The sequence below is a fragment of the Globicephala melas genome, chromosome 10 (assembly GCF_963455315.2).
Source record: "Globicephala melas chromosome 10, mGloMel1.2, whole genome shotgun sequence".
Classification (NCBI taxonomy): Eukaryota; Metazoa; Chordata; class Mammalia; order Artiodactyla; family Delphinidae; genus Globicephala; species Globicephala melas.
In genome coordinates this window covers 98,001,608-98,029,469 of record NC_083323.1, presented here as the reverse complement: position 1 = coordinate 98,029,469, position 27,862 = coordinate 98,001,608, and the positions used below count along the sequence as shown (strand labels likewise).

The following is a 27,862-nucleotide window of genomic DNA, read 5'->3' as shown; positions in this document are numbered from 1 at the left end:
AGGGGAGCCGCAAGGCACTGACGAGGGGATCCAGAGACAACAGGCCAAACGGCGTCTGCTGGGGTCTCTCAGGCCGGCAGCAGTTTTCTTCTGCTATTAGCCATCGGGTTCTTTCTCCTTGCTGAGATTGCTTCACCTTACCGTCCCATTGGATGCCAAGGAAACAAAATACCCGAAGCCATTTTTTTTTTTTTTTTTTTTATGTCCTTGCTCACATGGACAGGAAAATGCGAAATCCAGGGACTAGCACAAGATGACGTGTCTTGGATGTGAGTGGTATGAAGGTGACGCTGGGGCTCTGTGATGATACGGAGGCGGGGGCTGCGGAGGTGAGAAGGCAGGGAGGGGACGAGGGCCGGGCCCAGCGCGGGAAGAGGGGAGGGCAGCGGCCCCATCACAGGTTCACCATCAGCCAGTCCAGCAGCTGCAGCCGCGTGACGTTGCCCGCAGCCTCGTGCAGCTGTCGTTCCTTCTCATAGCGCAGCACCGACTGCAGAACCTCACCTACGCTGCGCCCTTTTTCCATGGCGGCTGCCGAGAGCTGAAGTAGCTGAGGGAGGGAAGGAAAGCAGTGGTGAGCGGCCGAGCATCCCACCGAGGGCGGGGAAGGGCTGCCGAGGCAAGGGCAAAAGAGCCCCTGCGGCGGGGGGGCCTCGAGGGGGACGCTGAGGAGATGTCCGTAACCGGGCCGCTCGCTGGCCTGTCTGACAGAAGAAAGGTGGTTACATCGCCCTTAATTTAAGTAACATCCCCCTGTCCGTGATACGGAAAATGTGATTTCCCACTAAGACTAAAAACCTCCTGCTCCCAGTGGGTGTTTGGTCAATGGTCTTCTTGCCTTCTCAGGATTCTAAAGTTCTTAAGTTCACTGTAGCATCATAAAACGGGCTCCATCATTGTCCCAAGACTGACAAGGGCAGGAGAGAAAGAGACAAAGGACAAATGTGGGTGCTGCTTTCCCTGCCCCATAGACCAGACAACACTGGGATGTTAGAGCAGGAAGGTGACTCAAAGATCCATTCAACCCCCACGAAAACGCTGCCCGGAGAGGTGAAGACTGTCAGTAATACAATGCTAGAAATTAGCGGAGGTAATACTCATACCCAGGTCTCTTCCCAAGCTTAAAATGAGAAACCATGAGCCAAAGCAAGTATTCTAATGTGAGCACAGTCCATTGCTATCCCACCCGGAATCCTCGCAGCAACAAAGGAATCAAAGTTTATATTTTGTGCATTCCGCACCTGACTGTGTGAGAAAGTCAAAGGGCAAATGAACAGGCCAAAAATCAGGAACTGTTCCAGGGGAAATTCCGTGCAGACTGAAGTATTGCGTTGGCCAAAAAGTTCGTTCGGGGTTTCCCATCACATCTTCGGCTACACCCAAATGAACTTTTTGGCCAGCCCAATAATGAGGATACTCCTGAAACAAATGGAAAGACAGAGTCTCCGCAAAGAGGAGATATAGAGAAGACCCAAATGGAAATTTTGGAACTAAACAATAATACAAAATCCCAAATGAAAACTAAATGGACGGAGATGAGAGAGGAAACCCAGTCAACCTGAAGAAGTGCGTCACGCTGAACAGGGTAAGAGACTGATTCAGCCTCTTTCAAAACGACTGAGAAAATAAACAATTCCGAAAGGTTTACCTCTATGCCATTAGAATCCCAGAAGGAGAGGAGAAAGAGGGGAGTACAGAACACATACTTAGTGAAAGCTTCCCCTATTTGCCAACAGACATAACTGACACATTCAAGAAGCGTAGTGAAGCTGAAACAACATGAACCCAAAGAAATTCACTTCAAGACCCGCTGCAGTCAAATTGCTGAAAACTGAAGAAAAAGAAAAAAAAAAAATCGAAAAGCCGTCAGAGAAAAATGGCACATTTTGTGAAAGGGAACAATTCGAACGACAGCAGGTTTCTCGTCAGAAACCATAGAGGACAGAGGAGGTGAAACAGCACTTTTTAAGCACTAAAAGAAAAGAACTATCAAACCAGAATTCTATGTCCAGCAAACATATACTTCAGGAATGAAGGTCAAATAAAGAAAAATTCGTATTAAATTAAGAGAATTCATTGCCAGAAAATGCACTCTTGTTGTTCAGGCAAAAGGAAAATGGTATCAGAAGGAAACTGGGAACATAAGGAGTGAACAAAGAACAAAAGAGACAGTCAAAATCTCAGGATAAACGGTAAACGATTCGCCTCCATTCTTTAAAATGTGCTTTACGGTTGAAAGCAAAAATAACATTGCCTAAGGATTTTTGCAACTAAATACATAAAATAACTGCAACCTAAGGCAGAAGAGTAAAGGGACCTATATGGTAGGAAGATTTCTACATTCCAATTGAAGTGGTAACTATGGACTCTAGTTAGACTCTGAAAAGTTAGGTATGTTATCGTGATCCCCAGAGAAACCACTAAAAAACTACACAAAGAGATGCAGACGAAAACACGATAGATTAAAATGGACAACTAAAAACTGTTTAAATAATCCAAAAGAAGGCAACAAAAGGAAAAACAGGAAAAGCAGAGAGACTAAGCATAACTAACATTAAAATAATAGGCCTAAGTCCAAGCATATCAATAATTAGGCTAACTGTAAATGGTCTAAACACACCAACTGCTGTCAGAATAGTTTAAAAACATGACCCTACTTACGTTGCCTATGGAAAATGGTAACGTGAGCCACCTTACGGTAAGTATACTTTCTTAAGGAACTGGCAAACTCTTTTCCAAAGTGGCTGTGCCATTTTGTGATATAGGTAAGCTAAAAGTAAAATTATGGCAAAAGACGTACCATGAAAACACCAATCAAAAGAGAGCTTGAACCTCAACATTTGTGGTGATTCTGTTGGTATAAAGGGGGAAGAATTCAAAAGGGCCAGATGTCCATTTGTCTTTTCGACAAAGGTGCTGAAGACAACTGCATACCCACACGCAGAAGTGTGAATCTAGAATCTAGACACCTACCTCATATTATACATGAAAATGAGCTCAAAATGGGTCACAGACCTAAATATTAGAGCTGAAATTATTATTTAGAAGAAAAGAAACAAGAGAATCTTCATGACCCTGGTTATTAGGTCAGGGTTTCGCAATCTGGCTCTACTGACCTTATGACCAGGTAATTCTTTGCTGAGGGGCTGTTCTGTGCACTGTAGGATGTTTATAGCATCCCTGGCCTCTCCCCACTAGACTGCCCCTTCCCAGTTGTGACAAGAAAATACGTCTCCAGGCACTGCCTAATGTCCCTTGGGGGCAAAACTGCCTCCAGTTGAGAACCACTGAGTTAAGCAAAGATTTATCAGATATGACATCAAAAGCACAAGCAATGAAAGCAAAAAGTGATAAATTAGATGTCATCATTAAAAACTTTTGCTTTTTGAAGCAGTCCATTAAGTAAAAAGACAAGATACATACTGAGAGAAAATATTTGCAAATCATACATATCTGATAAAGGACTTGTATCCGGAATACATAAAGAATTCTTGTAACTTTATATTCTTGTAACCCAGTCAAAATATAGGCAAAAGATTTACACAGAAAACTCATCAAAGAATATATATGAATGGCTAATGAACACATAAAAAAGATGTCCAACATCTTTAGTCATTTTAATGTATGTATGTCAAATTAAATCCACACTCAGAAACCACTGTAACAGCTATAATTTAAAAAAAAAAGAATAATGAGAAACTGAAATCAACAAAAATTGCTGGTAGGAACGTAAAATGGTACAGCCACTTTGGAAAACAGTTTGACAGCTTCTTAAGAAAGTACACTTACCGTAAGATGCAGCAGTTACACTCCTTGTCACCCAAGAGAAATGAAAACGTTACGTCCACACAGAGATGTGCATGTGAATGTGCGCAGAAGCGTTATTCATAATAGCCAACTAGTGGGAACAACCCAAATGTCTGTTAACTGGTGAGTGGACAGAGAAAACATATAAAATATTCAGCAATAAAAGAAATGAACTACTGACATATACCGCAGTATGGATACACCTCAAAAACGTTATGCTAGGTGTACAGAGGCAGATGTAAAAGGCTGCACAGTTTATGACTCCATTATGTAAAATGTCGGAGAGGCAAATCTGTAATGCTAGAAAGCAGGTTGATGGTTGCCTGCAGCTGGGGGTGAAGCTGAGAAATAGCGCCTAGAAAATTTCTGAGACAGAGAAATAAGGAGTCTCTAGTCCTTATCAGATATTAAACCATATTATAGAATTACAGTAATTAAATCAATATGCTATGAAAATAGTATTAAACTAGTAAGAATAGACAAATGATTCAATGGAATAGAAGGCTTTGGAAAAAAAACAAAGATAGCTATCTGAGCTAGTGGGAAGCAGCTGCATCGCACGGGGAGATCAGTTTGGTGCTTTGTGACCACCTAGAGGGATGGGATAGGGAGAGTGGGAGGGAGACGCAAGAGGGAGGGGATATGGGGATATACGTATATGTATAGCTGATTCACTTTGTTATACAGCAGAAACTAATACAACATTGTAAAGCAATTATACTCCAATAAAGATGTTAAAAAAAAAAAAGACAGCTATCTGGAAAAAAAAATAAGAGATTGCATCCCTACATCACACCTTATGTGAAAACAAATTCAACATGGATCAAAGTTTTAAACATTTTTTTTAAAAAATCATAAAGATACTAGAAGAAAAACATGGGGAAGTCTTGTTAATATTTTGTGGTAGAGAATGTTTTCCAAAATATGACACAAAATCTAGGAAAAATAAAAGATAAACTGTCATATTTGACTACATAAACATTTTCAAAATTCTGTATGGCAAAAACAACAAAAAACACCAATCAAAAGTCAAATGATAAAAATATCACAAAGGCTAATTTCCTTGTATATAAAAAAACTCTCAGAGATAAAGAAAAAAAGACCAACAACCCAACAGAAAAATGGGCAGAGGGCATGAACAAGTAATTCATCCATGAAAAAGGACTGAAAAATGGCTCTTAAACATATGAAATGGTATTCACCCTCGTTCCTAATAAGATATGTGAAAAGTAAGGCGACACCTGGCAAAGGTCAAAAGTCTGGAATGGACTGTTGGTTAAACTGTGGCAAGTAGACACTGTCATATTGTTGGTGCAAGCTCTACAAAAGGCATTGGGGAATACATATCCAATCTACAAGCACATGCTCAGATACATTGGAATCTGTGCATACAGCATTGCTTATAGCAGCAAAATACTGGTAACTGAAATGTCCATCCGTAGAAGAGTGGTGACATACAGCACCTGCATACAGTAAATATGCAGCCATTAGAAAAGAATGTGGCAACTCTATATGTTGCAGAAGAGAATATATACACATAGATAAAAGACTACCATTTGTGACTTAAAGAAAGATAAGTATATAAAAGTATTAACTTGTACATGCATAGGCATTTCTGGAAGGATAAACAAGAAATTGATCAGAATGGTTTTCTCCAGGGAGGGCAATGGGATGGGAGATAAAGATGAGAAAAAGCCCTTAATTTTAAGTGTGCATCTTTTTTTGTGCCTTTGGATTTTGAACTATGCACACATACTTCTTCAAAAATGGATGCAAATTTGTTTAAAGGAATTGGGCTCATGGGCATCCCAGTGTTACCAGGTTCAATCACCTGCATCGCGTGAAAACGTTTGCATATGTTAATTAAATCTCTTTCCAAAAACAAATTGTGACTCATTTTTAGGTAGTTTCTTTGATGTAGACTTCGTCCAGCTGTTCTTAAACATATACTGACGCTCAGAGCAAATCCACTCAGTTGAAGTTGGACACGCTGCTGCCCAACCCTTCCACTCTTCAAGGAAAGAGATGACAGTCTTTACTTTGGGCAAAGATGTGCGTGTGTGTAGAACAAGGAGGCCTGCAAGTCCACTGTCCCCATTTTAGAGAATTCTATCACAGACATTCTGATTCAAAATAACCTAAAATCAGAATGTGTTATGTATGATGGGGATGACTTAAAAGATGGTGTCAGAACAAAGCCCGCTTCACACTGTGCACATGAAAGCTAGGCTTTTTAGATTTTTTGCATCCGTCTACAGCTTTTGTGAATACAGGCCCATCCGCTAATTACTACGTGCCAAAACACTTGTCTGTTGTACAGACTGGAAAAACTGTAAAGAGACAGAACTTGCCGAGGACTCTTAGGGATAAACCTAAGATTGGATCTCCACGTTCTGTCCTTTAGCCCAAGTGGAACATATGCACACAAATCACCTGGGGATTTTGCTAAAGCGAAGACTCTGATTCAGTAGGTCAGGAGTGGAGCCTGAGATTCTGCACTTGTACTGAGCTCCCAGGCGATGCCAATGCTGTCGGTCCACAGACCGCACGAGTAGCAAGTCTACAGATGACACAGTTTCTCGCTTAGCCTGAGTGTGGCCTATTCTGTATGCTACACAGTTCTGTGTCTTCCCGGTCATCAGATAAACCAAGTAACCCAGTTACGAGGGTTACTGATACCCCATATTAAACAGAGAAAGCCTCTTTCTCCACATCCTCTGGTTTCTAAGAAGATGAATGCTTTTTATAAATAATCCCGGCCTCTCGTGCCACCTTCTACTACTTAAAATGCCATTGTTCTACTTTTCTCAATTGAGGGAAAATAATAAAAAATCCTGAGTGTGTGTGTGTGCGCGTGCGTGCTGTGGAGATGGCCTCTCTTAATTCTCCCACACTAGCATGAAACGGCAACTACATAAACAAAAGCTTTCTGGACCCCAAATTTCCCTTCAGTGAGCAGTTCCAAGGCCTAACCTGGGAGAAGAAAGGAGTTAGAAGGCACACTTACCTTTACCAGTAAGAACAGTAATAAGCTGATTTTCCATCTGCCTTATTCTTTGGTCTTACTTCTCAACTGACTCAGAACCCACGGTGAGGGGTAGAGGGATGTTATTTATTGAATCCCTTCAAATCCCCAACACTTCCTAGACCACCAGCTAAGAGAGGAATGACAGGCTTGAAAAGGCCATCAGTCCACCCTTCACCCCCCCCCCCCCCCCCCCCGCCTCCCCGGCCCAGCAGCACATCCCCAGGATGGGATGCTTCCCAGCAGCTCCTTCTCGTTCTTTGGGCAAAGCTGTCATGCAGAATTCAACCTGAGCCCAGACCTTAATCTGATTCTTTCACCAAGTCTCTTGGAGGTTCCTTATTTGTGCACTCCCATCAATATACGCAGAAAAAAAAAGAGGAAAAAAAATGATTTCTCTCCCTTTTACCCTTTGATACGCCTCCTAGTGGGCAAAATTGAATTTTAATTTACCCATTATCTCTACCACGAGGCATGAGCTTCAAATTTTTACTGTCCCCATTCTACCCTTCTCGTGGCTCTCTTTCCATTCAGAAAGAAAAAAAGAACTTAAAACCCTAATTAACCCCTAAAAAATCTTCCCAAATTCCCGATTCTACTTCCTTACCTTCTCCTGGATTCCTTCATCATAACCAGCAAAGTACAACACGGGGACATTGAGCTCAGAGGCGGCCACCCATTGAAGAACGGCTTGGAGTTGCTTGTTCTGAACCGTATCGGCTAGGTTGTGACTGCTGACAATCACTTTGGGTGCTGCAGACCCTTCGGGGAGCGGTGCTGATATGCCTCTCAATTCGTTGTAGATAGCTTCATAAGCATTCTTCAGGAGGATCTCTGCTGCCCCTGTGCCCTTGGTTGACAAACACTCATGTAGACTATCTGGGGAGGATGAAGTTGGCCTGTTGGTGTCCCCAGACTTATTACTTTCTACTTCTGCCAATGGAGAGTCACAGGACTTGGCAATAATGAGACACAGCTTCATCACTGAGTCCATCAGATGTTCTACCATTTGCTTGTTCATGTGGTCATCTAGCTGGTTAGCAACCTTCTTGGTCAGCCCAGCAAAAGTACCTCCAGCCTCATCGCCTTCATTTAGTTTGATGGGAGAAGGACTTACAGGTCTTTCACACTGGGGACTGTCTTCTTCCTTAGTTGGCTTGGGTTCAGAGCTACGGTCGCTCTTGAAAATGGTCTCACCGAGTAAGTTCCGGATGAAGTTGAAGAAAACGCTCATTAGATCCTTCTTTTCTGCTGCTTCTTGGTCAACCCCCATATGAGGAGACCTAAGGCCGGACTCATCAGAAACTGCAGGGGACTTGTTGTTGGCCTGCAAGTTGGTGCCGCCAGCAGCTTTAAGGAGACTCTGTGCATCCATGCTTCCCCCCTGGGCCAGGTGGTACTGAATCAGAAGTAAGGCGGATACGATCAGGTCCCTGGCCCAGGACTCAGAGTCATGCATAAAATTCTCCAGTTTCTCTGGGTGATGCATAGAGGGACTGAGGTTGCTAGGATCGAGAGGAACTCCCGAGGGAGAGTCTGGCGCAGGTTTATGCTGTTTGTTGGAAGCTGCAAGCGGTGCACACTGGAGGTCTGGAGATTTTCCTTCTTTCTGCTGGTTTTTATGCCACAGGGACAGGCCCTCTTGGATGATGTGCTCGCCCAGAGTTTCAACACAAGTCTTCTCCTTCTCGGGTTTGGGTGCAGGAGAGCCTATTTTTTCCCTCAATTTACCTTCAGATTTCATGGATGCAAAGCTGACGTTTCGGTTTTTAGGGTCACTCGTTCCTTTCACGGACATGAGGGAATAACTCTCAGACTTGTCCTTGGTTTCCCTGACAGTCTCAGGAGGTTTCTTGGCAAATATCACTGAGTAGAGTTTACTCAGCATGGCATCCATGATATCTGTGGCCTTCTGGCTTCCATGAACGAAGAGACTTCTTTTCACGGCCGAGACAAAGTCCGTATCAGTCATGAGGGCCCCTGTGACGTCGTGGAGGTTCTTCATGAAGGAGTCGATGAGATCTGAGACCACCTCTTCCGCGTGCTTGATCAGGACCTTCTTTAGCAGGATGGTGGCAATGGTCGTGTCCTTCACTTGGATCTTCAGTGTCTTCATGATGGAGACCATCATATCAGACACCACACTGTTAGCATAGGTGATGATCCCTTGACTGACAGAAGCTGTGAAGTCATTGGGCTTTTCCTGCTCTCTCAACATCTCTCCCTCTGCGGGTAAGGACCTTCTGCCCTCTGTGGCATCACTTGCGTTACAAGATTCAAACACTTCCTTATAGAAGAAAGACTTCTTAGAAGAAGGCTTGTCGTCTGGACCCCTGCTTTCCTTGGTGCTGTCCTTGATCTTCAAAGCACTTTTGTATTTTAAATTCACGGGACTCTGTGATGTTCCTGAGGCTCTGTCAGAGGAGCCAGGAGGCTTATCCGAGGTGGAGTTTCTGGAACAGGCAGAGACAGTCTCGTTCACCAGCTCTGATGCCACCTTGCTCAGGCTTTTTTTGGGTGCGGGCTTATCCCCCACGTACACTGACTGATGGATGCATTTGCTCTCAGAGCCGTCAATCCTCTCGTTGATCTCCTTGCGGGCCATGGCTATGACGAGATTTGTGAGGCGATTGGCGTAGAAGGAAACTTCGTCTACTGAGCTCCTGTTACCAGCGTGGGCACTGGGGCCCTGACAAGGGTTCTCTCTGTGACTCATCTCAAAATGCAATCTCCCTGGACTGCCCTTGCTGGTGGTGTTATAATAGTCCACACAGAAACTTTTGTGTGGGTCTCCTGAGTGGACCATTTCCCCACCTAATGATGCTTCTCCAGGCTTGAATCTAACATCTTGGAACTCTGCTGTGCTTTTCTCCAGGTCTCTGCGGAGCCAGCTGAGCACCCTGATGGGATCATGTGAGTCTTCCTGAAAAACAGACAAGGATTCATCCAACTACAACAACGCAAAGATATGGGATATTCAGGACAACCTCAAAGAGCAGTTACAAAAATGGTCGCCTCTCTCAAGTCTTAACTGCTCCGTCAGCCCCATAGATGTAACTGACATTTATTGAGTGCTTACTAGGTATCAGGCACTGCTGCAAGTATTTTAGGCCTGTTATCTCATTTAATATTATTCTGGCAGTAAACTTAAATGCTAGCTCTCTTATTACCCACATTTTACAGAAGAGGAAATTGAAGAACTGAGAGATTTAAGTCAGTTTCTTACCTCAGGTTATACAGCTATAATCATTGACGGAGGAGGAATTCCAACCCAGGCAGTGACTCCAGGGCCCATGCTCTTGGCCACTGCACTATACTGACTCCAAAAACAACTGTCCTTAAGATATGACTGTCAGGGCTCCCCCAGTGGCTCAGTGGTTAAGGATCCACCTGCCAAAGCAGGGGACATGGATTTGATCCCTGGTCCAGGAAGATCCCACATGCCGAGAAGCAACAAAGCCCGTGCGCCACAACTCCAGAGCCTGCGCTCTCGAGCCCGTGAGCCACAACGACTGAGCCCGTGTGCCACAACTACTGAGGCCCACGCACTTAGAGCCCATGCTCCGCAACAAGATAGCCACTGCAGGCTTCCCTGGTGGTGCAGTGGTTAAGAATCCGCCTGCCAACGCAGGGGACATGGGTTCGAGCCCTGGTCTGGGAAGATCCCACATGCCGTGGAGCAACTAAGCCCGTGTGCCACAGCTACTGAGCCTGAGCTCTAGAGCCCAAGAGCCACAACTACTGAGCCCGCGTGCCACAACTACTGAAGCCCGTGCGCCTAGAGCCCGTGCTCCGCAACAAGAGAAGCCACTGCAATGAGAAGCCCGGGCACCGCAATGAAAAGTGGCCCCACTTGCTGCAACTAGAGAAATCCCGCACACAGCAATGAAGATGCAACGCATCCAAAAATAAATAAATAGATAAATAAATTTTTAAAATACTTTAAAAAAGAGAGAGCAGCCACCGCAATGAGAAGCCCGTGCACCGCAACCAAGAGTGGCCCCACTTGCTGCAACTAGAGGAAGCCCGTGCGCAGCAACGAAGACCCCATGCAGCCCAAAAAATAAATTAAATAAATAAATTTATATATAAAAAAAGATCTGACTGTCAGCAGCTACAGAGGTAGCATTTGAGCTGAATCAGAGATTTCATGTATTGCTACTAACTGTTATTTTTTTATGGTTGATCTGTTTTGTTTAGGTCTCTTTATTCCAGCATAGTTTTCAAAAAATTAGAAAATTCAAGGACAGTTGTGCCCAATTCATCGCTTTACTGGGCTACACAAGCACAATCTGATATGTTCAATGGCTTCCAGTGGACTCTTTGACGTGACTTAAGTTAAAAATCTGATTTGTAATTGAGGACTTAGTATCTGTGGACAATTTATTAGTTTTGAGTGAATGCAGATTCTTCGGTGGACATTAGCTGTGATAAGCACATGGACATATTTATATGTTCACCTACTGTAATCTACAATCTTCACTTGAACATAGGCTAAAGTAAGAATGTATGTAAAAGTATCCTACTTACCATCAAATGTAAGGGATCGTTGTAATAACGAGTTATATCTATCTGGGGAGGACCACAGGTACTGCCCATCTTTAAAGCATAATTTGCTACTTTAACTACCAAGTATCATAGAATTGCTGGCTACTATTTGTTCAATACTTAGGTCTACTACCAGGCACTGTGCTTAGTGCTCTATGCATGTTATTTTATTTAATTCTCATACATACCCTGTAAGGTGGGTATCCCTCTACCAGTTTCACAGGTGGAAAAGAGGCTTAGAGAAGTTAAATACTGACTAACATCTCACAGCTACTACACGATGGGGGCTAGGATTCAAATCTAGTTTGGACTCTAAAATTGGCACTCTCCACCCCTACAGTATTCTGTTATGTTTGGATGACTTGGGAAGAAGAGAAAAGCAGCTGGACCTCTACAGGCTGGTTTAAGTTGCTTGTGGGCTACCGAGCTTGGTTCAGAGTCCTCCTAAATGGTTCTGCTAATTTGAATAATAGCTACTATAAGGAAATTTGTGCTCTAGTAGAAAACTATGCATAATCTATAGCATACCTTTCCACATTTTCTGATTCTGATTCTCTCAGAGCTATTTGATAACTCTGTAAACTGTAGATAACTGATAGCAATGCAATATAATTCTTGTCTACACACATGTTAATTCTGACCAGGGAAGAATTACTTACTGTCTCTCCCACTGTGGAAAAGGTCAGTTTTGCTTCCATTTGCACATTCACTTCAATATTCCTGATCTATATATGTCTCTTTCCTTTGATTCTCCTTTGAACTGCACCAGCTCCTCATTAATGAGTTAAATAAAATCTTTCACGATTTATTTTTATATTCATAGGAGAGTCATTATTTCACCTTTCTCTGAAAATGATCTTTTAACAGTTTTGGAAGTCTCTGCCAGATGTCCAGCAGCTTTGCCTAACAGAGGTAAACGTCATCATGAGGATGGTGTACCAGGTGCGTCTTTCCTTAGGCCCCCAGAGGTGAATCCAAAGGGCAACAGAACTTTGCAGACGTTCTGTTTTTTAGTTTTAATTTTCCTCTCTACGAATTTTGGTTTTGGTTTTCATTTTGGTTCTTCCATGGCCAATAATCACCAGTGGCAGCAATGCTTGAGAATGTGGTTTTATTGTATCACCATTTGGTGATTTCTTTAATGGATTAATGGTTTATAGAGATCTATTCTCTGTTGGTGACAGACAACAGAAAATCTATTTTGCTAGTATTTTTTGCCTACCTTAAGCTCAAATCAGTTTGGAATTTCGTGCCTAGTTGGAAGGAGAAGGGTTCTTTAACCTCCGGACAGGTGAGTTTGGGGTTTCTATGTTTACCTTTGACACATGACTAAAAGTTTTTTTTTTCCATTGACATATAGTTGACATATAACATTACATGAGTTTCAGGTGTACAACACCTGTAATCATTCGATATCTGTATACGTATTGTGAGATGATCATCTCACAACAAGTCAAACGTCCACCATCACCACACATAGTTCAAAAATTTTTTTCTTGTGCTGAGCTCTTTTAAGATCTACTCTTTTAGCAACTTTCAAATATACAAAATACATACTACAGTATTATTAACTATAGTCACCATGCTGTACATTATACCCCCAGGATTTATTTATTTTATAACTGGAAATTTGTACCTTTTGACCTCCTTCACCCATTTTGCCCACCCACCTCTGGCAATCACCAATCTGTTCTCTGCACCTATGAGTTTATGTGTCCTTTTTTTTTTTTTAGAGCCCACATATAAGTGAGATCATATGGTATTTGTCTTTCTCTGTCTTACTTATTTCACATAGCAGCTATTGTCACAAATGGCAAGGTTTCCTTCTTCTCATATTCCACTGTATATATGAACCACATTTTCTTTATTCATTGCCCGTCAATGGACACTTGGGTTGTTGTCCATGTCCTGGCTGTTGTTAATAATGCTGCAATGAACACAGAGGAGCAGATATCTCTTCGAGATGGTGACTTTGTTTCCTTTAGATATATACCAGGAAGTGGAATTGCTGGATATGGTAGTTACTATTATTTTTAAATAATTTCCTCATATGATTGTAAGATTAAATGAGATAATGTGCGCAAAATAATCTGTACCCTTGAAATGGAATGTATCAGACAGGTAGTACTCCTTAAACATGTCAAGTGAAGATTAGACTTCAGAAGGGTAAGAGAAGAGGAGGAGAAGTCAAGACGCTTGATCGTAGGGTAATGTGGTGAAACGCGGTTAACCAACTGTGGAGTACTAGGGAATATAACTTGACTTCCTACGTGTATGGGAAGTAGTGCTCTGGGTGAAAACAGAAGTGCCGGAAGAGAGCATGGCTAGGGGTGTGTCCTGCAATTCATTCCCATCAGCCTGGGTGGGAGGTGTGAAGAGACTACTGAGTTTCCGTATGAATCTTTTAAAAAATTATTTTTCTGAACCAAAGGTCAGTAACAAGGGTGAACTTCTAAAAGGACAAAATTTAGTTTTAAGAAGAAGCTGTAGGAAAGAGAGCTGCCTGTATGCATGTCTGAGAAAGGGACAGAGAAAAGGTGGTGGAGTCAGAGCAAAGACTTCCAAGAAATGGAAAACTCAGTGGGTTCCAGTGTACAAACTATTCACCAGGGGGACCAACCTGATAGCCCACTTTGCGGAGGTGATTTAGGGGAGATGAATGATGTGTATCATAAACTATAATAAAACAATTCAATATGTATATAGTGTCTGTGTGTAACGTCATTTAGAGAGGGCATTTGATGAGCAGCCTTCTTTGCAGTGACTCAGGGACTCAGGCTCTGCTTTTGCATGGTTTCACCCTCCCTTAGGGACTCAGAATCTTTCCTTTGAGCCAGTGTATGGGAAACACCAGAGACTGTGGAGGATTGAATGAGAAACTTTTGTTGTCCAGGCCTGGAAGTGACAAACATCACTTCTACCCATATTCCATTTGTCTTTGCCTTTTTTTTTTTTTTTTTTTTTTGTGGTACGCGGGCCTCTCACTGTTGTGGCCTCTCCCGTTGCAGAGCACAGGCTCCGGACGCGCAGGCTCGGCGGCCACAGCTCACGGGCCCAGCCGCTCCGCGGCATGTGGGATCTTCCCGGACCGGGGCACGAACCCGTGTCCCCTGCATCGGCAGGCGGACTCTCAACCACTGTGCCACCAGGGAAGCCCTGTCTTTGCCTTTTGAAATTGTGATTATGATGTACCCCAGTGTGGGTCTTTTGATTTCATCCTATTGGGAGGTCACTGAACTTCTGGATGTTTATATTCACATCTTTCATTAGATTTGGGAAGTTTCCAGCCATTATTTCTCCAAATATTCTCTCTGTCCCTTTTTTTCTGTCTTCTCCTACTGGGACTCCCATGCTGCATGTTTGTTCTCTTGATGGTGTCCCACAGAGCACTTTGGCTCTGTTTCTTTTCTTCAATCCTTTTTTTCTTTCTGTTCCTTAGACTTGATCATTTCCATTGTCCTATCTTCAATTTTGCTCATTCTTTCTTCTGCCTGCTTAAATCTGCCTTTGAATCCCTCTAGTGATATTTTCATTTCAGTTATTGTACTTTTCAGCTCCAGAATTTCTTTTAGTTTATCTTTAGGTTTTCTATCTCTTTATGGATATTTCCACTTTGTTCATACACCATTTTCTTGATTTTCTCCACATTTTTCCCTTGGTTCTTTGAGAATCTTTAGGACAGTCGTTTTAAAGTCTTTGTCTAGTAGATCTGCCACTGGGTCTTCTTCAGAGATCTTCTTCAGAGATTCTGTTGATTTCTTTCTTTCCTTTGAATGGGCCATACTTTTCTGTTTCTCTGTATGGCTTGTGAATTTTTTTTGGTTAAAAACCGGACATTTGGGCTTCCCTGGTGGCACAGTGGTTGAGCGTCCGCCTGCCGATGCAGGGAACACGGGTTCGTGCCCCGGTCCGGGAGGATCCCATGTGCTGCGGAGCGGCTGGGCCCGTGAGCCATGGCCACTGAGCCTGCGCGTCCGGAGCCTGTGCTCTGCAACAGGAGGGGCCGTGACGGTGAGAGGCCCGCGTACCGCAAAAAAAAAAAAACACTGGACATTTGAATCTACTGGATGAAAGTTTAGAATTGAGGCTCTAAGCTGTTTATCAGTGTTTGAATCATTATGTGTCTGCCATTCAGAAAAGCATTAAGTGTAAGTAATAATGTCTTCCTACCTCCACATGGTATTAACAAGTTAATATTATAACGTTTCTTGAGCAAAAGAATCTCTATTCTGACTGGAAAAAGTATTCTTATAGAGCCTAACTCAGAAATATTTTAGGAGTCTAAGTTCACATAGTTGGGTAAATTTTTGGTAAATAAGATTAGTTTAATAACTTTGGTTTAATAAGAACAGCTACATCTTTTCTGATTTACCAGAGTTAGGTATAACATTAAGTATGTGTTTTTATTTTATGTTGATGTGCTCTTCATAAACTTATACAGGTTATGCAGATCCAATCAGCTAGTATTACTTGTACTTAATGTTTAAGATCATGAAAAATATAAATGTGTTTAATCAAATTGAATATTTATCCTGACCAACTTTGTTTCAACAGTTATTATGTTTTATAGTATGTCAGCTTGATGATAAAGTTCCAACATCTTTATGTAACTTAAAACACTGGACTGGTATTAAATTGAGCTAATTAATGGATATTCACTGGATACTTAGATCATTTCTAAGTAAGATAGAACAGTGAAACACTAATAGCTAAGCATAATTTATATGCTTTTGCTTTCTATTTTTATTACTATAGAGAGGTTAAATCTTTGGGTCTGTTAATGAATGTGTTTGTTTTTGCCACTTAGATTGTATAAGGGATGTGTATGTCTGTAGAGAGTCGTCCTGTCTGGTCCATAAGCTCTGTTAGTCTGCACTTCAGCTGCTATGTGACAGTTCACCATTGTAAACCTCCTCTCTCCCAGGTTTCTTTGTGAAATAGATTGGAAAGTATTTAGGTTAAAAATTATGATTAATATAAGTGGCTGAGACTCTGTTTAGGAACAATAGTTTCACAGGAATCCAACAGAATGCATGCCTATTTTTCTAGGGACTGCAGGTGAAACCTGGTGGAGAGAGTTTCTTAGTTTTGACTCCCTGCTCTCAGGACAGCAAACAATGGAGGCCTTTAAAAGCCAATTTGGAACTTCCCTGGTGGTCCAGTGGTTAAGAATCCACCTTCCAATGCAGGGGACATGGGTTCGATCCCTAGTTGGGGAACTAAGATCCCACATGCCACGGGGCAACTAAGCTCTCGCACCACAACTGCTGAGCCCACGTGCCGTAAACTACAGAGCCCATGGCTCTGGAGCCGCATGCTGCAACTAGAGAGAAGCCTGTGCACCGCAGTGAAGATCCTGCGTGCTGCAACTAAGACCCGGCGCAGGCAAAACTAAAATAAAATAAAAGATCCTGTTAAAGGCCAATCTGTGACTCCTTATAAAAAGTTCCAGTAAAGCAAACTTAAGGCTTATCTGGTTGCTACAAGTATATAAATAATCAGACCAAATCTGACGAGACTAGCCTTATTTTGTGATCAAAATTTATCTTATTTTGAGATTTTTTTCAATAAAAATGGAGGTAAGTGTAGGAAAAACATTTGTGCTTCAATAGAAAACTATGCACTATCTATAGTCCATAGTCTGTAGACTGAGCATTGCATATAGCCGTCCACATAACCTGATTCTGATTCTGTGTGAGCTACCTTACAACTCTGTAAGCTGCAGATAATTAATAGCAATGCAAAATAATTCAACGTGTCTACAAACACGTAACTTCTGTCCAGTGGAGGTTTAGCTGTGGAAGAGGCCAGTTTTGCCTTGATTTGCACATTCGTTTCAACATTCCTGATCTGTAAGTATACCTTTTAAAAAAATTCTCCTTTGCACTGGCTGTAATACGTCTCACCAATTTCCTCATTAATTAGTTGAAAAAATCTTTAACATGCATTCATTTTTGTATCTAATTAAGAGTCTCGATTTTGCCTTTTGAAAATTATTCCTTAATGTTACCTACTTTTACAGATGGGCACACTATTTGCAAATAGGCATGTTTCCAAAATTAGGCTGTAACATGTACAGTCTTATTATAATGCAGACGTAGATTTTACTTTTCAATCCTTTTCACAGAACATTAAGGAAAAACAACCCTCTAGCACAGCAGCGAGCTTCGTGATGGAGTCTGAAGAGCTGTGTTAGCTTGGTGGGTTTTAGCTTTTCAATTGTCTCTATTTACGTTTTTTAAACTAAAATGTGTGCACCCTATGTGCATGACTCCACTCAATCCAGAAGAATTTTGCAGAAGTAGCCGATGAAGTCAGAGTGACTGGCGGAAAGACTAACCCTGTTTCTTTTTCTGTTGATGGAGTTGACAATCAAACACCCATCTCCTCCAAACCTTTTGCCCTCTTGCATCCTTTAACTTTCTTATAGACTAGCATCTTGAACAGTTGGGGAAGGTGGATGCCCCATTATTTCTGAGTCTTTCTTAATTAAGAACAGGGAAAATTTTCATGGCCCTGAAGGAGAATATGAAAAGGGTTAAGGGGTTTAATTTTCTCTCCTCAGCCGTCTTCTGCTTCAGTAGCTTAGTGTTAAGTCAACACATACACCTCCCGTCCTATTCTTCACCTCTAACTCAATTAAACATACTTTATAAAATGTTCCCTATCTCCCACTTCTAAATGATCTGTTCTGTAAACACCCAGAGCAATTGCTGTCCAGAAAATCCATTTGGCAAACTACCACGAACTTCTTATAATTGGTGTCTACTAGTTATTTAGAGCACATGCGTATTTTTTATTTTCCCAAATGAATGATACGGTCTACGAGGACAGAAACTTTAATTCTTTACTACATCCGCTAGAGTGCTTCTCACTTATTGAAAAATTGAGAAATTTTTGTTAATTTAATATTGAAACTCATTTTTTTGTTGTTTTTCTAAAGAAAAGGGCAGGAGTAAATAAAAGATCTAGTGGAAGCAGTTTTAGTTAGCACTCATTCTACATTAATTGGATATCTAGTATCTGTATGTCCGAATGTCTTAATGTAGATTTGTTAATGTTTTCTTTCTTAGGCTATGTAAGGCAGACCAAATAGACTGTGGACAAACAGAATATGGATCATGTAACATTACATGCAAGTAGATGTTTGATAAATGCTAGTACTAAGGATGAGGATTACAATGGGGATTCCATTAGATTGTGAGATCCTTAAAGGGAGAGAATTCTAATTTATTTTTCTATCTATCTCTGACCCTAAGACTCAGCACAGTGTCTGTGCCAGTTATTCATTGTTGTCTCTCAACTCCAGGTCCACCCTTTTTTGTCTTGCTTTGTGACTCTGGAACTGGACTCTAAACACTTCTCCTTTGGCAGCTGGCTTTGTTGACCTAGGGCACTGGAGGGACACTATGTGGTCATCACAGGTGGGAGGCGTTTCCCTTCTGTCCCCCCTGTACCCTCTGGCAAGTGTCTTCAGCACCACTGGGATGCAGGTGGCTGTCCTGTTGCAGCTCACTCTCTCCAAGGAGATCTGAAGCAGCCTTGGTTGAGGGCGAGGGAGCTTTCGTGAGCCTTAGTTTCTTCCTTGTTTACTCTTTCAGCCTAGGGGTAGTAGCTGCCTTCTGCGTTTGCTGCTTCTGGAACTCTTTGAGTCTTCTTTCACAGCTTTTAGTAGTTAACTTAGTTAAATACTTTTCACTGAACAGGTTTTTAATATTCAGTTACTGGTGCGGTTTCCATCTTCTGACAGGACTCTGACTTACGGTGCCTGATACTAAGTTGAATGATGTAGGCAGAATGACAATATCACTTGTTCTAAAGGAGTTCATCTTTCCCCCAATAACTTCATCTTCAAGAATAAGAGGTGGTGGTGGAGAGAATAAAGCTACTCTTAATGGCACAGATTCCTAACTCAGTACTTATAAGGCGGCTCACACTTACCATTTTCCAGTCCTGGGGTAGGTCATCTCCGGGGGAATAGACATCAACTTTGCAAACTCCAGTTTGGCTTTGTAACCAGTCAACCCTATCCGACATCTGCAAGAAGAAAAAAAAATGAGAATGGGTCATCAAAAGGGCTAGTTTTACGGAAGGAGAAATAAGGTAAAAGGCTGAGATGTGGAAAACAGGTCTCCACAGAGACCTGTCCCAAGAGCTACTCCACACCCACTTAACTCTGGACCTTTTCATCCTCAGCTCCCAACTGCAGGAAGATTTCTTAAGCATATGTATCTCTAGTGCAGAGGCCAGAGGCTGGTGTATTCTAGAGGTGCTTGATATAGATTTGCTCATGAATGAACCTAAGCAGACGTGTCCTGCTCTCTGTGTCCTGGCTTGACAGACCTTCCAGATCTTGGATTTTCAGTACAGGCTCAAAGCTCAATGTGATCAGAGTAGAATTAATTTACTTGTCCCTCTCTGTTCTTGCCTCCACCAACTTTTTACAGTAACGTAGGCTTCACTGTAATTAATTCCTAGAGCACTAACTTACTTATATTAGCAGCAAGTCTAGTATCTCTTCCTTAAGATTAAGGGCTTCCTTAATCCCTCTTCCAATTAGCCAGGGGTCCTGGAGGAATTCTCATTCTCCAAGGTTCCACCAAGTATCTGAATGCCAGGAGAAGGGAGACGTCATATGCACCATCCAAAGGGCCCTGGAGGCAGTGATGTCCTTTCGCTGACGTTGATTTTTTCATAAGCTTCCCGACTCTTTGCTCTGTTCCCTAACCTCTGTAATGGCACCGCCATCTACCTGGTCTTCCAGAAAGCTGAAATTTATTTTACATGTATTCTTCCCTCCCAAGCCTCCTCTAGCTACTATTTCTCTCTTCTCTCATTTGTAGTCATTTTTCTTGGAAGAATTGCTTATACTCGCTGCTCTCACTGCCTCATCTCACAAGTGAGCATCATGGTCCCTAATCCACTTACTCCTTGGCCTTTGGCCTTAGTCTCATCCACTTTCTGCAGCACCACATCTTTGCTAGTTCTTGGAAACAGGACTAGTTGTCATATTTGCCCACTGATCATCTACAAGTATGGGCAGCTTCTCTCTGCCCTCTTTTTCCATGACAGAATGCCATTACTAGGCTTCCACACTGAAGTTTCCCTTCTTGTGTTATAAATGTTGCTTAGATCTATACTTCTTAATAAGCAACATGGGATAAGATGGCCAATTTTTCCTCCCCAATGCCTCACAAACATCTTTGTGAAACAGGCATATATATTTATATTTTAATTCCAACAAATATACTGGTTTAAAATTCTGTTATAATAAAGTCCAAAAGCTTACCCTAATTTTTTTAACAATGAAATTGTGTTGTAAAAATAATTGCTTGAAATAAATGGAGCATTATTAGCGGTTGAATATCTGGTTAATTGGAAATATTTGCTTTAAAGGACTTTAGATCGTGGTGGGCTATACATCTCCCCCACAGATAAAACCAACACAACTCAAACACAGATTACACATGATTTAAACTTAATTGTAAGTGGATTTATTATTTTTGTTATACGTAACATTATGGGTAATTACTAAAAAGAAAATATAAGATCTTTCAAGAGCCACCTGTTCTTTGCTCCCAAAAGAATGCGTTCCTGTTTTCACATCCCACTAACTTAGATTACTGAGCTGGGGAAACTGCTTTCTTTTCTCTTCCTAACACTGCAATACAGTAGATTCCTTGAATAAGCAATGGGTTTTCCACCCTGATTAGACCTTAGAATCGCCCTGTTTAAAAATACTGAAACTTAGGATCAACTGTTTAAAAATACTGTATCTGAGAGACCAATCCCCATAGAATCTTATTTCAGTGGTTTTAGGCTGTGGCAATGTAGGCACTGAATTTCTTAAAAGCTCTCTGGGTGATTCTAATGTACATCTAGAATTGAGAACCCCTGGGCCTGGGCTTATATGGAGAGATCCTCTCCGCAGTAGACTTGCAAGCTCCGGAAAGATAATTATTCTTTTCTTTAAAAATTTTCTCTGAGATTTCCTAACCTTCTTGGTACCTTATTTTAATTTTTTTTTAAACCCTAACAAGGAAGCTTTTAATGTCAATGAAGTTAAACCCTGTATTGTTTCTCAGCAGCTCACTATTTTGTGTATATATTCGAACCCTTGAACCATTACCATGCATAAGGAAGGGAGGGCACTGTTCTTTGGCCAAAGAATCAGAAGACTTGGAAACAGGCTGTCCTGGACTGTTGACAGTGCAGGTCTTTTAATCTCCAGTTTACATTTCATCTTAATGAGTTACTTCTAATAGAAAATGACAAAATCAATAGGATCTACTGACCTTAGATTATATAGCACAATTAAAAAGCAAGGATGGAAATGAAGTACAGAAAGGAAGGAAGCTGTGTGATCACTTACTCTTACTGAGGACAGGTTCTGAGCTATGAGGAAAGCTCTGGACTAATTTCTTGTTGTCTTCACTATTCCTAAGTTTATCCACCCCTCCTGCCATGAAATATAAGGAACCTGCAATGGAAAGACACAAATAAAAATGGCTGATTTTACATATGAACTTTATTGCTCTTATTACCAAATAATGATTTTGACCTATTATTTTTCACATGGGGTACATAAGTGATGAGCACAAAATGACATTCACATTCAAATTCCAGGTCTCATTCTTGGTGCAGTCTGATGGTTCCTACGTGACAACAGAGGTTTCATCATCTGGCCAATAATTTCTGAAATGACTACTGTTATTCTCCACCTTCAAATCGTTGGTAGACAGACTAATTTAACAACGAGGACGCTGAAAGTTTTTAGCCTAATCTCAAACCTGGCTTAAATAGGAAGTCAGAAGATAAGTAGCTAGAATGGAGAAGAAGTGCCCTGAGTTCATGAATCTCAAAACACTTTTGGACTTCCCTGGCAGTTCAGTGGTTAAGACTCCGCGCTTCCAGCATTTCCACTGCAGGGGGCGCAGGTTAGAGCCCTGGTTGGGAAACTAAGGATCCCGCATGCTGCATGGCAGCGGCCAAAAAGATAAAACAAAAAATCAAAACACTTTGTAGGCACTCCTTTGAGGACTCGGGAGAAACATACATCCTCATGTTACAAAGGGAATTCATAATTAACTTCAAAACCAGCTTCCAGATCAATTATTTTCCTTCTAATTGCCTGCTGAAAAAATGACTATACGAATACAGCCTATTTCTAATTCTAGATGGCTCAATTTTTCTTTCTTAAGGTGGAGAATCTGAGAAAAAAAGAAATGACTTGCTCAAGTGTGCTAGGCTGGTTAAGACCTGCATGAAGCTTGACTCTTTTAGGGGATATGTTCACCCCAGGGACTTATCGAAGGTGTAAATATTTATCCAATGATTTACTAATAGACCTCCTATCCCAATAAAACAAATAAATCGATATGCCAAAAGCACTCTTGTACTTCTTTCACACCTGCTAGTTATATAGAGTCAGCAAACACTTCCACTCACATATGTCCTGAGGTTTTTATTCTATTTTCTATAGCTTCTGTATGTTGGTCTGCATCCATGAAGTTTGTTTTAGACTTTAAATTCCCTAAATTGTCCTGGATAATAGTGTATATAAAGAGGTACTTAAATACCTTTGGATGATAGTGATATTCAGACTCCTGAATCTGTATACCTGTCTCATAACGAAATGGAAAAGAGAGGAGGGTCTAGAGACTAATGGAGCCAAGGAGTGGATTCATCCATTTCTTAACCTCAAAGTTAGTGAATAATATCCTGGAGTTAGGGTGGAAAATAAAAGACGCAAAGGATGCTTTGTGTTATCTATTAAGTTTGATGAGGAAAGAAGGCTAACTATATACAATGTGAAGATAAATGGACCTTAGGAACCATTTATTGTAACATACTCATTTTAAAGATTAGGAAATTGAGGCCCATAAAGGGAATATTAAAACCAATGGATAAGGCTTTCCTGGTGGCGCAGTGGTTAAGAATCCGCCTGCCAATGCAGGGTACACGGGTTCGATCCCTGGTCTGGGAAGATCCCACATGCGGTGGAGCAACTAAGCCCGTGCGCCACAACTACTGAGCCTGTGCTCTAGAGCCCGCAAGCCGCAACTACTGAGCCCGCGTGCCACAACTACTGAAGAGCCTGTGCTCTGCAACAAGAGAAGCCACCCCAATGAGAAGCCCGTGCACTGCAACAAAGAGCAGCCCCCGCTCGCTGCAACTAGAGAAAGCCTGTGCGCAGCAACGAGGACACAACACAGCCAAAAATACATAAATAAATAAGTTTTAAAAAAACCACAATGGATATATTCATTGAAATATTTACAGCTCTGCAGGTTAACATTCCGGAAGCTAAGAATTTTTTCTATGGCCAATAGAGGGACCCTGTGGACAATGGAAGGACTGACCTAAAATGTTCCTTAAAAATGTCAATGTGATTATTACCTCAGAGATAACTGAGGAGTGCCTGTCATGAATCAGGAGTGCACAACAATACAGGGGCTTGGTTATGGTGCTGTATCCCAGACCACAGCTCCCTCTCGAGACATGTTTCCTGTATTCATCATAAGGATGAGCTCTTGTTTACTCAAGGTTCCTAAGCTCACAGAAAAACTCAAATTTACAGGCAGCATAAATGAAGCTTTTGCAGGGTTGATACATATCTGATCAAGTTTTGAAATTTATTCGACTAGTTTTGTTTTTTTTTTCCCAGCCCACCCCTCGACTAGTTTTTATTACTAGTTTAAAAAAGGAAGAATATATTCTATTACATCCATTCTCTTTTTCTCTCTCACTCCCTTTCTCTAAGTGCCTGGCGTATAGTAGACACTCAATAAATTTGGTTGTTGATGAAATCAGTTTCATGCGATTTTGTTTAAATAAGGATTAGAAAAGTGTGTGTGTGTGTGTGTATCTTTTTCTCAGTGATACCACTCACTGTTCAGCTTTCCTGTGGTTCTCCTATAGTTTCACTTTCCCTTAGTAATAACCTCTTCCTCCATTGCCCTGTTAGTACAGACATTTTCTCCACAGAGCTACATATATCCTGCCTTCCCCCAGTTCTCTGTTGTCTAGCCACCGAGTCAGAACTAACAGTGAGAGGATGGAAGTGGATGAGAATTGGGGCTCTAAGCTATACCAGTCTGACTTTGCTATTAGAGCACTGGGAACAACAACAAAAACAAAAACAACAACTCTTGGAACAGCCACACATGAATAGGAAAAGTCAGCACACAGTCAAGCTTCCAGTCACATCACGAAATTGGAAAGCAGACAGTAAGACACCCTCATGTACCCAAAAGTATGGCCAAGGAGATCTGATCAATCTGCAACAAAATTAAAACTTCAACAGCAAAGATGGTACACTCAGCTATCATGGTACTGAGGGAGAGGCTCATTTATTTCCAGAAGATTCTGATGTGAAACTAAAATTGACCGGACAAAGAGGGAGGCGAGGTTGAACATTAAAAGTTAGCCCAGCACTTATCACTGAATTCTCCCTTTTAACCACAGAGGATCAGAAAATGGGCTGTTTTCTCAGTCCAGTGGGATTTCCTACCTCTGTAGAGCTGGAATAGTGAACCACAGAAGACTCCAGAATATACTTTTAAAGTCAATGAAGATGCTGGGATGTTCGTGCTCAGCTCAAGATCTTGTTTCCTCCCCTCAGCCTTCCGTGTACCTCCCCCTTGTTGGGAATGGAGAGTGACATCAGAATCACAACTGGTGATATCACTGTCTCCATGGCAACAGTGCTGAGGCTGCCAGAAACTGAGTGATCAAAGGCCAAGGGGAGGGGTGAAGATACATTCCAAGGCTCGGATGCTTAGTTTGGAAGGACCGGCCTTGCTTTCTCCAGATTAATTTTCTCATTTAAGTGTCTAATTTTGGTAGGGGATATGGGAGGGGGAAGTTATGCCAATGGATTCCATTTAAAAGAACAAAGAAAGTATTACACATGAACAAATCCAGATGGGTGCAGAGCATAAGAAATTAAGGAATTGAGGGTCTACTAAATTTTTTTATGCAAAGCCCATGGAATCACTTCATTTTGTGGGGTCCAGCCTGGACTCTTCTTGACTATAAGCATCTTAACTTTTATATAAAAAAAAATTCTGAGATATTTTGCCTAAACTGACCATCTCTGGGTGATAATAAATCTTAGATGGTCAGATGCAGTAGCACTAATCCATCCTCTGCAATTCTCGACCTGAGGAACCATACTGAGATTGATCAGACCAAGAGCGTTTGGTTGGCCATTTCTAGGCTTGAGGAGACTTTAATAGCAGTACACTCTCTTTGGAATGTTACCTTAGGTACTCTTAATGACTCTCTGAACACCGCTACAGGATAAAGATTACAACTGTTAATGAATTCAAAAACGACTTACTGGTTTACAAGCTTCCTTCAACAAGGTTATTTATCTACTGATAATCTTTTATATTGTTTCAGTTTCTTCATCTTTAAAATAAAGAAATTGAGTTTGCTGATCTCTTAAGATCCCCTCCAGCTCTAACATTCTGTGATTTTGACACTTGAGTGCGATGTGAACAGAACACACGTACACTCACACAGCACTTTGCAGCGGACAAAGCGCCTTCACGTCCATGTCACTTGATCCTTCCGGTAGCATTCTGAGGAAACAGGACAAGTGTTCTCTTCCCTGTTAGACAGATGTAGAAGCTTACCCAGCTCACAACAGATACCTGGTAGACTAGAACTGGGCTCTAACATTCTGAGTTTTTGAGTTTTAAGTCGATGCTGTTTCAGCAATACCATGCCACCTTGAAAGTAGTATTGAGAACGTGAAGCACTCTTTGACGTGGAGATGAAACATAACTGGCAATATTACACAGGTGTTAGGATGCGGCCAATGATAATGGGATCTATCAATTCATCAGAATCAGGAAGGTATGTTTTTATTCATATCGACTCCAGAATCAAATATTAGCAAAATGTAAGCTGAGTGAACATAGGATGAGACCAAGAAATGTAATAGTGTAGCGTTAGTAAACTTCTCTGATAAAATTTCTTCAAGAGTTTCTTTCCTCTTCCAATTCACTGTGGAAGATGACGTTTCAGTAAGCGGAGGGGGCGGGGTAGAGTGGGACCAACCAACCTTACAAGCCTAATAACAGGCCACTTCTGATCACTACATGTCTTTTGTCTATCCCAGCAACGCACATTCCTTTCTTCCTGAAAACACAAAGCACTGAAGAAATGACCGAGCCTAGAAAGATTCCCCCAAACGATTCTGTTTTCTGATACGCCCTAGGTAGATGTCTCACGACAGGCTGCTGATCGCTGTCCCTACTCAGGGAGCTTGAAAGGTTGCCCCGAAGAAAGTATTCAAAAATGCAAATCTTTCTGGAATTTCCATAAGCTCTGGATACTATTATACTTTCTGGAACAATGTAGACTCCCAACGGATCCACAGTTTAAAAAAAAAATTGCAAACCTTTGCCCTAGAGAGAGCCATCTTAAGTTTCCTCCTAGAAAAACGTGCAGATGGCATACACGCCCACTAACTTTGACACGACACTTCAGGAAGTTCGCAGACTTCCTGAAGCCCACTCCTTTTTCTTTGGCCACTCTATGCGGCCCGCAGGACCTTAGTTCCCCGAACAGTGTTCGAACGGGCACCGCCTGTGGGTGGCTGTGTTGGGTCCTTCCGTGGAAGCACGGAATCTTAACCAATGGACCACCAGGGAAGTCCCCTGAAGCCCACTCCTGGGTGGCAGTCCAAGTTAAGAATCCCTGGATTCATGTCAGGTGGTGAGATAAAGGCTATGATAAATCAGAGTAATTAAAGGACAGGTGGAATGATAGAAGACGTCAGACAAGTCGTCTCCGAAGTCACCAACCCGCAAAGACTTGAGCTGGTGACACGCCAGGAAAAAGGAACAGCAAGAGCCAAGGCTCCGGACGGAACCTGCTCCGGTTCCACGACGGCATCCTTTCTCATCCTCACTTTTTCTCTCTTAGTCCCCGCCCCCTCCAGTCCCCTGGGCCCGAGTTTTCTCCTTGAAGAGCGTCCCGAGCGCAGGGGCCACGCCTCCTCCTTCCCCACCTCACCGGGGCCGCCCCATTTGACACTTTCAGGGCACGATGAACTGAGAGTCGGGAGAGCTGCGGTGCTGCCATTTTGCCCTTGAGTCAGTCCCCGGTCCACTGTGAACTTCAGGTTCCTCGACAACACGAGGTTATCTTTACGGTGCACTCCAGACCGGGGATTCCGACACCAAGACTCCTTTCTTTCTACTTCCCCTCCTCCCCGTCTCCCTCGCGTCCCCCCAGCCCCTCCAGCTCTCTCCCCAACACTCTTCCCGCCCACTCTTCACCCTAGCCTCGGACCCGCCCCTTCCGTTCCCGGTTAGCGCCTGCGCAGACAGTCGGGAAAGATACCTTTTGACCCAGCTTAGTGGCCGTAGGCGGCCGAGCGCCGGCGGCGGGGCATTGTGGGAGAAGATGGCAGCCGCCGTTCACCCCCGAGTTGTCCGGGCCCTGCCAATGTCACGTAAGTGTCAC

General features: G+C 42.2%; 2 protein-coding genes across 3 annotated transcripts in view; one reads left to right on the top strand and one right to left on the bottom strand.

Moving 5' to 3' along the window:
• Positions 1–235: 235 nt before the first annotated feature.
• On the bottom strand, positions 236–27,862 carry AKAP3 (A-kinase anchoring protein 3). Of its 2 annotated transcripts, none has more exons than XM_060306403.1 (5): positions 27,740–27,862; positions 21,753–21,860; positions 19,322–19,417; positions 7,440–9,755; positions 236–550 (listed from the first exon to the last, which is right to left on the bottom strand). In XM_060306403.1, exons 3-5 carry the CDS (start codon positions 19,415–19,417, stop codon positions 395–397), a joined length of 2,568 nt encoding a protein of 855 aa, XP_060162386.1. In that variant the 5' UTR covers positions 21,753–21,860; positions 27,740–27,862; the 3' UTR covers positions 236–394. The 2 variants fall into 2 exon arrangements, with proteins under 2 accessions (XP_060162386.1, XP_030690307.1); XM_030834447.2 differs by lacking the exon at positions 27,740–27,862 and adding an exon at positions 24,894–25,022.
• Positions 27,727–27,862, top strand: part of NDUFA9 (NADH:ubiquinone oxidoreductase subunit A9) — a 31,333-nt gene continuing 31,197 nt past the window's right edge. The window contains exon 1 of the mRNA XM_030834671.3: positions 27,727–27,851. Coding sequence (XP_030690531.1) covers positions 27,803–27,851 — 49 coding nt within the window. The 5' untranslated portion in view covers positions 27,727–27,802. The remainder of the gene's footprint in view (positions 27,852–27,862) is intronic.